This window comes from Lactuca virosa, chromosome 8 (genome assembly GCF_052849685.1).
Source record: "Lactuca virosa cultivar CGN04683 chromosome 8, Lactuca_virosa_CGN04683_v6, whole genome shotgun sequence".
In the NCBI taxonomy this organism is placed as follows: Eukaryota; Viridiplantae; Streptophyta; class Magnoliopsida; order Asterales; family Asteraceae; genus Lactuca; species Lactuca virosa.
In genome coordinates this window covers 247326527-247339996 of record NC_136433.1, presented here as the reverse complement: position 1 = coordinate 247339996, position 13470 = coordinate 247326527, and the positions used below count along the sequence as shown (strand labels likewise).

Here is a 13470-nt window from a genome sequence, read left to right as displayed (position 1 = left end):
TAGTTTCCCAACGAAAATTAGTGTCATTTCAGCGGTCGTCAAATTGTTTTCTTTCGACTTGTTTCATTCCGACGATTTGTTCCTTTCGTCGATCAGTTCTCTCTAGACGGGCAGCAAATACTAATTTTCGTCTATTACTATTTATCTGGTAGCGGACAACGATTAGTTTCATTTAACGAATAATGTTAAGATTGCGATCTAATGGTGGATCTACGACGACTCTCTATAATCAGTTTTCCAATGGGGGCGGCAACCGTTGTCAAGGTGGTGGGTTTGAGAAAACATACGACGGTGATTTCTAAGGTTTCAAATAGTTCGACCAAGCGTGTAACAAAAGTAAATAGTATGGATCAAACGCGTAACGAAAACAAACAATAAAGACTTTCGGAGGTAGAAAAATAAGTTAGGGACCGAACATGCAAATTACCCCAAACCATAGGAACCATCCGTGTAATTTACTCAATATCTTTTATGTTATTTTGTTGTAAAAGTAAAGTTATATTGTGCTTTTTTGAGGTAAATATTACAAAATATATACATGTTTTAGATTAAAATTGATATGTAATTTTTAGCTAAAAATAAAACTAACAATGAAAATAAAAATTTGTTTTTAATTTAGATTACAAATACAAATACTAAATATATACTCCATTATAACACTATGTATATTAAGTCTTTTAAATTACAGCCATTCATAAAAATTGTGTATTATAAAAACATTTTTTTAGTATTAAGATCTTAAAACAATAATTTTTTATCAACAAAAATAAAAATGATTTTTAAAAATAATTTATTTGGATTTAAGCGTTTATTTGTAGTTTATATATAAGAAATTAAAGAAACTTTGCAATAGGAATAGGGTAACACTCTTTATTTTTTGCTTGCTCACACACACAAACGTCTTATCTTCTTTAATTTTTTTAATATTTGAAAAAACTTAATTATTATTTATATGATATTTTAATAAAAATAAAAATTATAAAAAAAATATGTATATCATAATCAATTGTAATATGACTATAATAACATAAACATATCAAATAGACAACTTTAGTAATATTGTTTATACAAGTAAATAAATAAAAATAAGCTCAGAAAATTTAGAAGTCCTGGACTATAGCCCATATACTGCCCTACCTACCTTCTAGACATATCTCTCTCTCTCTCTCTCTCTCTATATATATATATATATATATATATATATATATATATATATATATATATATATATATATATATTAAAATTATATATATATATATATATATATATATATATATATATATATATATATATATATATATATATATATATATATATATATATATTAAAATCAGGACCTGAATGGCATCCCGGCTTTCCATAAAATCAGATTTTTACTTGGTCATACATAAAGATATTTTGTGTACTTGACAATGAATACCATTCAAAACTTTTACAATATTAGATATCTTGATTTAATATATTTAATAATCTTGAAAACAAAAAAAAAAAATACTTACTTCATATTTTTTTATTAATAACTTGATCACAATAAAAGTTCTAACATATTATATTTATATACAAACTTTATTTTATATAAAACCTTTTAGTATTTTATAAAACTAATATTTTTAAGGTGTTTAACCACAGTTACTTCTGAAAATTGATCTTTTATGGTAAATAAAAACATTTTATCATTTACTACAGAAAAAGGAAGGTCCACACCTCCTTTTTAACATTATTAAACCTAAATTACAAGTAAATGATAAAATTTACTTTTTGTCTTGATATCCGTTTTGCGAATATTAATTTCCAAAAATAAAAATAAATATATCAGTTGCATCACCTAAGATTGAAGATTAATGTGATACTCCTTACAAAGCCATAAATACAAAAAAAATGTACATTAGCAACCAACAATACCAAAGTCATATATACTCCTTACATCGCTTTTATTTTACCAAATCAAATATCAACAAAATACACTTTACAAGCTTCAAAAAATACTCAATAAGAGTTGCAGTTAACGATGTGATACATGAACTGAAAAAAGAAAATCTACAATATACTCTATCATATTTAGAATAACAAAAAAAAATAAGAGTTAAAAGATATGATCTTCAACTTGAAAATCAAAAAGAAGATTTTATATCTTCATGTGTGTGGATCTGCCTTTGTATGTAGATCTGTCAGAACAAAAGAAGACGGAAAACCCATCAAACACGCGAATATATATATGATAGATACACAAATTTATAACTGATGGTCTATGATTTTATGGTTTGGGCTAGGCATTCTTTTGTATAGGTCTTGGTAGGATGTTTGGGAGTGTTGTAGTAATTATAGCTTGGTTGTGGGTGTGTGCTGCTGTTACTGTGTGTGCGGCCGCACACTGTGTGTGCGGCCGTACACGCGTGTGCGGCTGCACTCTTGTGTGCTGCTACAGGTGGTATAAATAGTTTTAGTTTGTGTCAGTGTGTCAGATGTGAGTGACGAATGAACAATGATTTATCTGTGTGTACTTTCAAGGTGTACTTGACATTTATAAGCTATAGATGTGTGCATGCTTGATGTTATTTCTCTTTTACTTCTTATACACTCTATTTTGATTGTTATTACTTCACTGATTACTTATTTGGATCTATAGTTTTGGGACTAACAATTGGTATCAGAGCCAATTTGGTATCAATTGAAGTATTTTTGACTGTGCGGTTGAAGAAAATTGTGGTTTTTGAGATACATTCATTCTTTTGAATTGAAGAACAACTACTAAATCATTGTGTTTACTAGTTTGGAATTAAAATTTGTCCAAAATATCCAGTTCTTTTGACTGTGTGGTTGTGTTTTTTGAGTGTGCGGCTGGAGTTTTTGAAGGTGTGCGGTTGGAACTTTGAAGGAGTACGGTTGCGTGTACGGTTGGGTTTGCTACTGTGTGTGCGGTTGAGTTTGCTGTTGTGTGTGCGGTTGAGTTTGCTGCTTTGTGTACGGTTGTGTTTGTTACTGAGTGTACGGTTGTGAAGATTGTGTGTGCGGTTTCAATCATTTAAGTTGTTCAAAGTTTTAAACATGGAATCTCAAAGCATGACAGTACATCAAGAGCTTGACTCCATCATGGGAACAACTTCTCGGATTCCTCGACTTTTGAATGCTGAAGGCTTTCCAGAATGGAAATACCGAATTGAAAAGTATATTAAAATGAAAGACTTCAAGATTTGGCACAGTATACTTAGAGGACCAATTCGAATCACTACAGTAGTGGATGAAGTCATTGTCGACAAACGAATTCAAAATTATACGGATGAGGATTTCGAAAGGGTTGAAGAACAGGAGAAAGCCCTTGCTACGCTTACAATGGCATTATCTCCAGAAATTGCTCAGGGTTTCCGTGACTATACATCTACGAAGGCACTTTGGGAAGCCCTAATCGAAGTCTATGAGGGTAATGAGGATATGAAGCAGAGTCGTCAGGACATGCTTCGACAAAAGTTCAACATGTTCAACTATGTCCTGGGTGAAACTCTTGAGAATCAGCTCCAAAGGTTCATTACTCTCACTACAGAAATGAGTTCTGCAGGTGTTTCAGTAACAAGATCAGAACTCAATAAGAAATTGTTAAACTCTCTTCCAAAATCCTGGGACATGAATGTCTCAGTGATTAAGAAAACAAAAGACTTAAACAGGCTGAGTTTGGCAGAAACAATGGCTATCATCAAGGCTTGTGATCTTGATGACAAGCAGAGGGAGATTAATCATGTTAATTCTTATTCCACTGCAAATCTAGGGATCCAAACCTCAAACAACAATGCTTTTTCAAGCTTCACAGTTGCACAAGCTCCTCAAGTTACCCCAACTACACATGTTCCACAAGTTCAACCCTTCATGACTCATTAATCGATTCAACCTACATCCTATGTTCCCCTTTCCATGCAACAAGTTCAAGTCTCTCAACCTTAGATCATGCCTCAGCAAGTTAATCTCAATGCTGGATCATCTAATGTTGTACCTTCTCAGTCTCATGTTTTCAGCTCTCAGATGTCAAACATGAAAGAAAAGGAAGAAAATATGGCTCTTGCTACAGGTTTGGTAAACTGCTATAATGCTTTCATGGCTGGAGAACTCTCTCCACAACTTTCGTTTGTCGATCTTGATCAAATTCATCCTGAAGATATAGAAGAGATGGATATAACATGGCAAATGGCTATGGCTATGTTCAGGGAAAAGCTGTTCTCCAAGAAAACTGGTAAAAACAACTGGAGTGTGAATTCTGACAAAAAGGTTGGGTTTAACAAAGGAAAACTTCGCTGCTACAACTGCCATGAGCCAGGGCATTTTGCTAGGGAATGTCCAAAGCCTGACAAAAGGGAAAATTCTGATCGAACCGTGGTGCCAGTTACCTACGTCCACAACAACAACAAAGGATCATCATCAACCAATCAATCTGCAAATTTGGCAATGGTGGCCCAATCCTTTGATTGGGAAGATCAAATTCAAGCCCTGAATATCTCAGGACCTGAAAATACCTTTCTGGCCCAGATCGAGGATTGTAAGGAGAAAGAGACGGAGGCAGATCCCGAAGAAGAAATGATGAATCTCCAGTTTTCCTTCATGGTGCAAACTACTTCTGAGCCATCCAAGCCCGAGGTAAGTGAATCTGGTTGTTCTCCATCTTGTGCTAAAACTATTAAATATTTGCGAGAATCAATAGAATTAATCAATAGAGAGAATGAGGACTTGAAATATGAGGGATACACACTTAGGAAAAACCAAAAGCCCTTAAAAACTCAACTAGAAAATAAAATAAAGGATTTTAGGAAATTGCAAGAAGACTACAGCAACAAATGTGAGAACTATGATCATCTCAAACGAAAATTTGAAGCCGTGTCCACTGAACTTGACTCATTGAAAACACGTTTTGAAAATGCTGAATTTAATTTTAAAAAATATGATGGGTCAAGTGAAACAATTGCAAAAATGATTGAGGGACAAATGCACTGGAGAGATATCACTCATGGAAATCAGATAAAAGTTGGATTAGGATTTGAGAGTGTCCCCCCTCCCTTCCATCATAACTACACTGCTATTCCCTTGTCTCAAGAAGAAATTGACAGAGAATCTTACATGGTATATGGAAAGTCAGCTTCTGAGCAAGCAATACAGACAAATGATAAGGTTTTGGGTACTAACGTTTCCAATTTGAGTGGAGATAAGTCCATAGCTCAGGGGGAGCAAAGAGATGAAAAGTTTGATGTTCTTGAGTCTAGTGATAATGATGTGTCAAAGTTTGGTGTTAGTTTATGTAATGAGTCCACATTAAACTCGAAATTAGACAACTTTGTGTCTGGTGGTATTGTTTACTTTGATAAGACTGCAACTGATAATAATGTGCTTGCTAATGTTTCTATGTCTGATTCAAATGTTTCTACACCTTCCACATCTGCTTCAAAAACTTGTGATCTTTCTTGCAAATGTGAAAGTGTTAGAAACAACAATAAACGAAAGAAATCTGTCAATAGCAGTGCCAAAATCATTGATAAGAAACAAACCTGTTTTAACTGTGGCACTGCTGGACATATTGCAAGAAACTGTTTGAATCGAATGTTTGTATCTCACACATCAAGAAGAGGAGAGAATGAATTTCGGGGACGATCTTTAACTAGAACATTCCCCAGAACTCGTTCTCGAAATGGTGACTTAAACACAAAACCAAACAAGAAAATGACCAATTTTCAAAAGAATAAACAGGTTTTTCATAAATTCAACAATAGTTTGCCAAAATCAACTCAGGCTAAGCCCAAGTCGATTTTGTCAAAAAGCAGGAACGGATCTTCAAACTCTTCGAGTAGAAAATCCACCGGCTCGAAGCAAACTAATAAATTTTTAAAACCTAACTTTCAGTGGATACCTAAACTGAATTCAGATCAGTCACCATTTACCTCGGAATCTCATGAAAACGAAAAATCAAATGAAAAATCTGTGAAACTGAAGGGTAAACCCAGGACTGTGATGACCTGGGTCCCCAAATCTAAATAATTCCGGTCATCGTGTAGGGACAGTTGCGGAGGAATGTCGTCAGACCCTGGTATGTCGACAGCGGCTGCTCCCGGCACATGACCGGAGATATATCCCAATTGCACGACATTCAGACATTTAATGGGGGATATGTCTCTTTTGCGGGAGGCGAAGGAGGAAAGATAACTCAAAAGGGAACAGTTTCAAATGGAGTGCTGAATTTTGAGAATGTTAACTATGCCCCTGAATTGAAACATAGCCTATTGAGCGTGTCCCAGATCTGCGACAAGGGATATTCAACGCATTTCACAGATAAAGAATGTCTGATCTTAAAGCCAGGTGTTGTCATTCCGGAAGAGTGGATTCTTGTAAAATCTAAACGGGATGGGAATGCCTACATCATAGACATGAACAGTAACATCCCCAACGAAGTCACTTGCCTATTCTCCAAAGTCTCAGAACAAAATGCGATGTTGTGGCATCGTCGTCTCGGTCACGCTAATGCAAAGAACCTGAATCGGCTTGCAAAGAACGAATTGGTCCGAGGTCTACCTGTCAGAGATTTCATTACATTTGAAAAATGTGTTTTATGTGCTCAAGGAAAACATCATCGGAAACCACACTTTCCAAAGCAGATCAACTCCATTAGTCATGTGCTCGAGCTATTACATATGGATTTATTTGGTCCGGTTAACGTTCTCAGCATCAATCGCAATTCATACTGCCTCGTTGTGATAGACGACTACTCTCGGTTCACTTGGGTTTTCTTTCTGTCCAACAAAGCTGGGATCGCTTACCTCATCAAAAGGTTCATTGTAATGATCGAGAATCAGACTAACAACCGAGTGAAAGCGCTGCGTATTGATAACGGAATAGAGTTCAAGAATGCTATTCTTAACCATTTTTGCGCTGAGAAAGGGATTGTGTGTCAATTCAGTTCTGTTCGCACACCAAAACAAAACGGTGTTGCCGAACGCAGGAATCGAACTCTTAAAGACGCCGCAAGGACGATGCTTTGTGATTCCAAACTTCCTGTGTTCTTTTGGGCGGAGGCGATTAACACGGCGTGCTACGTTCAGAATCGTGTGCTGATCAACAAAGCCAAAATGAAAACACCGTATAAAATTCTATACGGACACAAGCCATCTGTCAGCCATTTCCGAGTGTTTGGCTGTCCTTGCACCCTTCTCCACTTGGAATCCAACCCCAAATTCAATGCAAAAGCCGATGATTGTTATTTTGTTGGATATGCTGCTCGAACTGCGTACAGGGTTTATAATAAGAAGACAAAACAGATTGTGGAGTCTTTCGACGTTCGTTGGCTTGAAGAAAATGAGACAGACGCTAGAGTGGGTCCAGACTGGCTATTTGATTACACATCTCTTTTCAAATTCTTCAATGTGTCGTCAGATAATCAAGCAGGGTCTACATCTAGTTCGAAGATCATTATTGAAGACGAAGAGGAGGAAGTTGTCTACCGACCACCACTGGTTTCTTCTGATCCTCCAATGGTGCCCTCTGTTCACACTGATTCTTCTGAGTCCTCTCCTCAACAAACTTCTCCTGATGCTGTTGCTACTCCTCTAACTCCGGTGGAAAGAGAGTTCATGAACCAAGAGACTTCCGCTGTAACTTCAAATCTGATGGAACTTCTCTTTCCAGAAAGCATTGCTGAAGAGTTTGTAGCAGATCCGACAAACGAACCTTGTTCATCTACTGTGGATCATACAGGAAATGACGGAGCGGTTAACATCCATAATCTTCCAGTCTCTATCACTGACATCAGCTACGAGATCCCTGCACACATTCAGCGTGACCATCCAATAGAAAACGTCATTGGCCAGCTAGGCGACGGTGTTCAAACGCGAAGTCAGAGTGGAGACGTTAATACGTGTCTCTACACTTGCTTTATTTCTCAAATAGAGCCCAAAAATGTCGAAATGGCTCTGAATGAGCCCAGCTGGGTTGATGCCATGCATGAAGAACTTAATCAATTCGAGAAGCTCGGGGTTTGGAAGTTGGTGGAGCTGCCAAAAGGAAAGAAATCTCTTGACACCAGATGGGTCTTTCGGAACAAGCAAGACGACTCAGGTATCATTGTGCGTAACAAGGCGAGATTAGTGGTTCGCGGGTTTCGGCAAATTGAGGGTCTTGATTATACGGAGGTTTATGCACCGGTGGCGCGATTGGAGGCTATTCGTATCTTCCTCGCATATGCTTCCTATATGAACTTTACATTATACCAAATGGACGTCAAGACGGCTTTCTTGTATGGCAAGGTCAAGGAGGAGATTTATGTTGACCAACCACCCAGTTTCGTTAACTCAAAGCTTCCCAACCATGTCTACAAGTTAGACAAAGCTTTATATGGGCTGCATCAAGCTCCTAGAGCTTGGTACGCTACCCTAACACAACATTTGCTTAAACACGGCTATTCCCGAGGCACCATTGATCAAACCTTATTTATCAAACATGTCGGTCCGGATAAAATTCTTGTTCAAATCTATGTGGACGACATTATTTTCGGGTCGACAAGCCAACAACTTTGCAAGGAGTTCGAAGCCGTGATGAAGAAGCGGTTCGAGATGAGTTCGCTTGGGGAAATGACCACGTTTTTGGGGCTTCAGGTCCAACAATCTTCAACCGGAATCCTTATTCACCAAGCAAAGTATGTGGATGATGTTTTGGAGAAGTTCGGGTTCCGAGATGCGAAACCTGCTCTTGCACCCATGGCGGAGAGACCTTTACTGGCTCCTGAGCTTGAAGGTGAATCCGTAGATCAGACGTACTATCGATCAATGATCGGGTCACTCATGTATCTAACTGCTAGTCGCCCAGACATAATGTTTGCGGTCTGTCAATGCGCTCGCTACCAGGCTAATCCTAAACTTTCTCATTTAAATGCTGTTAAACGGATTTTTCGGTACCTCAAAGGTTGCCCAAAACTGGGTCTTTGGTATCCGAAAAATCCAGAATTTGATCTTTACGCTTTTGCAGACAGCAATTATGGCGGGTGCGAGCTTGATAGAAAATCGACTTCAGGAGGATGCCAATTTCTGGGAGATAGACTGGTCTTATGGCAGTGCAAGAAGCAGCATACCGTCTCAACCTCAACAGCAGAAGCGGAGTATGTCGCTGCGTCTGCCTGTTGTTCTCAAGTGATATGGATCCAACATCAGCTGTTGGACTACGGTTTGAATTTTCAAGAAACCCCTATATTTTGTGATAATGAGGCTGCGATCCAAATTGCCAAAAATCCGGTCCAGCACTCAAAAACCAAGCATATCGATATCAAAATTCATTTCATCAGAGAATGTTTTGAGCGCTCGCTCATTCGGCTAGAACAGGTCCGCTCTGATAATAATGTAGCGGATCTGTTCACCAAGCCATTTAACAAAGCTCGATTCGATGTGCTAGTTAATTTTCTAAAAATGATTCGCTTTGAGGATTAATTTTTGTTAGGTTAGTTTAAATTTGCGCATTTTAATTTCATTCTCACCCATGCACAAATTTAGGGGGAGAAATAAACAAAAACCAAACAAAAATTAAAAAATCTATAAAATCCAAAAACATCATAAAAAAAAAATCAAAAATAGTTTTGTGAAGTGATCATTTGGGAAGTGATATCAACAAGTGATAACGGGCAATCTGAGTCTGTGTAAAGTACCAAAGCTGAATTGTCTAGGCTCTGTGTTCGATGTGCTGGTAGGCACGAGGGATCTACATGGACTTGACTAGGTGCAGATGAACTTAAGGAATCTAGAGACTTGATAAATCTTGACCTAGATAGATCCGTTTAGCCTGACAATACGACGCTTGGATAGGTTGAGCAGGGAGATATACATGAGAATCCACCAGTCACACTAAAGAACCCGTATTTAGAACTGTGGTTTTACTTTTCCTCGATGTACGGATTCTGTCCTTAATTCCGGTATTGACGGAGCGACTGGGGAATTCCGATAAAGTAGGTCTGTAGAAAATTATTTTCTTTCTCTCTTACTGTTAGTCATATGTTGCCTCCTCTGCGTGATTGGAAAAGATCCGACCTGGACTGCAACATATGCGACTCTGTCTATATGGATTTTATATATGCTATTCTTGCTGTCTTTTAGCCATATGTTGTCTCCTTTGCGTGATTCATAATCCGACCTGGTACACAACATTTGCAACCTTCTACTTCTAAATCCCTCTAAATCTCTGATTAATAATAAATATTATAAATCTGTCCTCTCTCTATGAATAATAGTCTGCTCACCTAAAGTAAGGAGTATCTCGGAAGTTCTTGATTATTGGGGTATATCAGGAAGCGGGAAACATGTTCTAGTACATCTAAAATTGAACAATTCTAGATTGTCTGTAGATCTCGCTGCTCAATTTAGGTGGACAACAATATCCTTGGTCGTCGTCAGATAAATGGTCCTTAGTAATTTTTATCTAGTAACTTAGGATCAATCTGTCCTGTCACTTATAGCATGTCCAAAATTTGTCACAATTTTTCGTGCTTAAGTGGACCACAATACCGGCGATCGACCAGATCTATTCATGAAAGGGGAGGTGTTGATAAATTGAAAACGATTGTCTAACAACTTTGATCCCATATCTCAAAAGATTAATCAATTTCAAGATAGATGATTAAAATCTGTTAAAATTAAAATTTTAATATTTTTTTTTATTTTTATTTTTTAGAAAATGTTTTCTTTTATTTTATTTTTAGTCTTTAATTTTTAAAGGTTAATAATATTTTGAAAATTCTATTTTATTTTTAATTTTAATTTAATTTTATTTTATTTTGAAATTAATCCTCAAAATGATTTGTTTCGAAATATTTTGAGTTTTGGGCTTTTATTGGCAAAAGATGAAAGATGAAGGGCCGGCGCAGCATTATTGGACCATATAAAAGGAGGAATGTGCGGTCATAATTCACTTTTTACCATTACTCGACCGCACACTCCTCTGATTCTCTCTCTTTCTTATCTTCAAGATCTCTCCTCATTTTCGTTGAAACTTAAGGTTAATACTCGTTAGTATCATAAAATCGACTGCCATAATACTGTTTTTTGATCAAAAACGACATTGAAATCGATATCATTTGTGCGTGTGCGGCTGGCTGTGTGCGGCTGACCGTGTGCGGCTGACCGTGTGCGGTTGGTCTGTGTGTGGTTGCCACGTGTGGAGTTGACCCGTGTACGACCGCACCATCCGTGTGCGGTTGGACTCGTGTGTTGTTAATAAGTATCTAATGTTGATTTAATTTTTTTTTGGAAATCTCTTAATTTTTTCTAATTTTTTATTTCATTTTATTTTTTAGAAAATCATGGGAGACTCTGAGTTCGCAAAAGTGCACAACTTGGCCATCTTACTAGAAGATCCTCCAATGGCCCACCTCGATCTCAAATTTATTGTTGATGGTCTGAGAAGATGTTGCTTGGTCTCTGCTCTCACATTTAGTCCAACAATTTATCAATATCTGATTAAAGAATTTTGGGGGAGCGCTTCTGTAAAGAGGAACAATAACGATGAGGAATATCTTGAGGCATATATACAAGGAAAAAAAGTTTTAGTCACGGAAGACATCATTCGAGAAGCCCTTCAAATCGATGATAAACATGAATATCCAAGAGAGATTAGTGATAATCAGATTAAGGAAGTTCTTGGACAAATGGGCTATGAAGGAACCTTTCCACCAACCCACAAGAAGCTGTTGCCACCTTGTTGGAAATATCTGGCTCATGTTTTTGTGAGCTGTATTTCAGGACGCAGATCTGGTGCTAACGAGATATCTCTGGCGAATACTGGTGCCATCACTGCTTTGGCCTCTGGAGTAAACTTTAACTTTTCAAAATTTATCTTGAATGAGATGATTTTGAATGTTGAAGGAAACAAAAGGGACAAGTTTCTGATGTATCCAAGGTTTATCCAACTGATCCTTAACGTCATGCATCCTGAGATTGAAAGGAATGGAGAGACCCTGGATATCAAGTCAGTTGGCCCAAGTGCTTTTGGTTTAATGAAGCAAAAGAGATCAGGAAAGCTCAACTTTGAAGGAAAATTTCCTTTAATCAGATTTGGTATCTTTGCCGAGGAGAATGATCAATCAGAACCAAACGAATCTTCTTGTCCTACAGAGACTGACGATGTGGTCATCTCTACTTCTGAACCTGAAATTGAAGGAGGTTTAAAATCTCCTGTGGCCAGAGTTGCATCAGAACATGATATGATACACATTGTGGAAGATGAGAGTGATTCTAATGGAGATAGAGAAGAACATGAAGGAAATGACGAATTTCCAAATGATATGGACTTCTCAGGCCTTGACAATGTTGCCATTCCCCTCAACTTTGATTTTGAACAGGAAAATGAACTTGACACAGATCTGGACCTCTCTGACAGGTTTTTCAAAAAGGTCGATGAAGTTGCTCAAACTGCAACCAAGACTAGGGCTGCAAAGAAGACTCTCAATCCTATGCCTCCTTCGTCTACCCAAATGGAAGAAAATTCAAGTCAACAGGGTACAGATTCAAGGATTCCTCCCTTAGACTCCGCTACTCCTACATTTATCTCGACACATGCACATACCTCTCTGCCTCCCGTACAAGGAATGGATCAGAATTTTAGGCAGGGAGTATTCACTCAAAACCAGTCACCACTTGTTTCAGCCACTATTATCACCACAGCTGTTGCAACCCCACCCCTCCAATCCCATGAAGGTCCAAGTACCATGCATGAGACAGGCGAACCATCTAGTGTTCCGGCATATTCCCCAACGAGACCGTCGCTTGATGAGGCCTCTATCAGACTCGCCAAGCACCTTGCTCAACACAGTCCAACCTCTTCCTCTCGTGGCAAAGGTATATCTTTCAGAGAAGAGCATTTAGGTGATGACAAGTCTGCTGTGTCAGAACTTCGAGAAGAGATTGGTGTTCTCAGGCAAGAACTGATTGAAAAGAACATTCAAATGGATCAACTCACTTCTCACATAGAAGAGCTTAAAGAAAAGGATGAAGAGAAGTCAGAACAGATTAAGGATCTGCAGACGAATCTTGGCTCTGTGACTGCCTTCTACTTCAATTTGAAGAACGTTCTGTATGATGCTTTCGGGGATAAAGTTAAAGCATTATTTCAGCAGCCACACAGAATTGAGGATCCTCCCATGACCTCCACACAATCTACTTCAGGTGACCTTCCAGTTGATCCTCCTTCTATTAGAACAACTACAACTGTCAATAGATTTGAAAAGGAACCTGAAGGCAGCAGAGCCCGCATCACAATCAAACAGGGAAAGAGGACTGTTATGGCCAACAAAAGCGAAGGGTTACTCTTCATGAAAAATTCAAATGAAAATCGGAAGACAAAGGATCCTGAATTAACAGTTACGGATCTTAAAAAACGAAAATTTGGTGATGAGTATGGAGATCGCTCTGGGATTAGAATGTGGGGTTATGATCCTGAGTCTAAGCTATGGGTGGTTAAGAGGAATTCTGG

At 37.8% G+C, this 13470-nt stretch overlaps 1 protein-coding gene across 1 annotated transcript; it reads left to right on the top strand.

The window, feature by feature from the left end:
* Window positions 1–3045: 3045 nt before the first annotated feature.
* LOC145131397 (uncharacterized) lies at window positions 3046–3870 on the top strand. The gene has a single exon (XM_079066086.1). The coding sequence runs from the start codon at window positions 3046–3048 to the stop codon at window positions 3868–3870; it is 825 nt and encodes a 274-aa protein (XP_078922212.1).
* Window positions 3871–13470: the final 9600 nt, after the last annotated feature.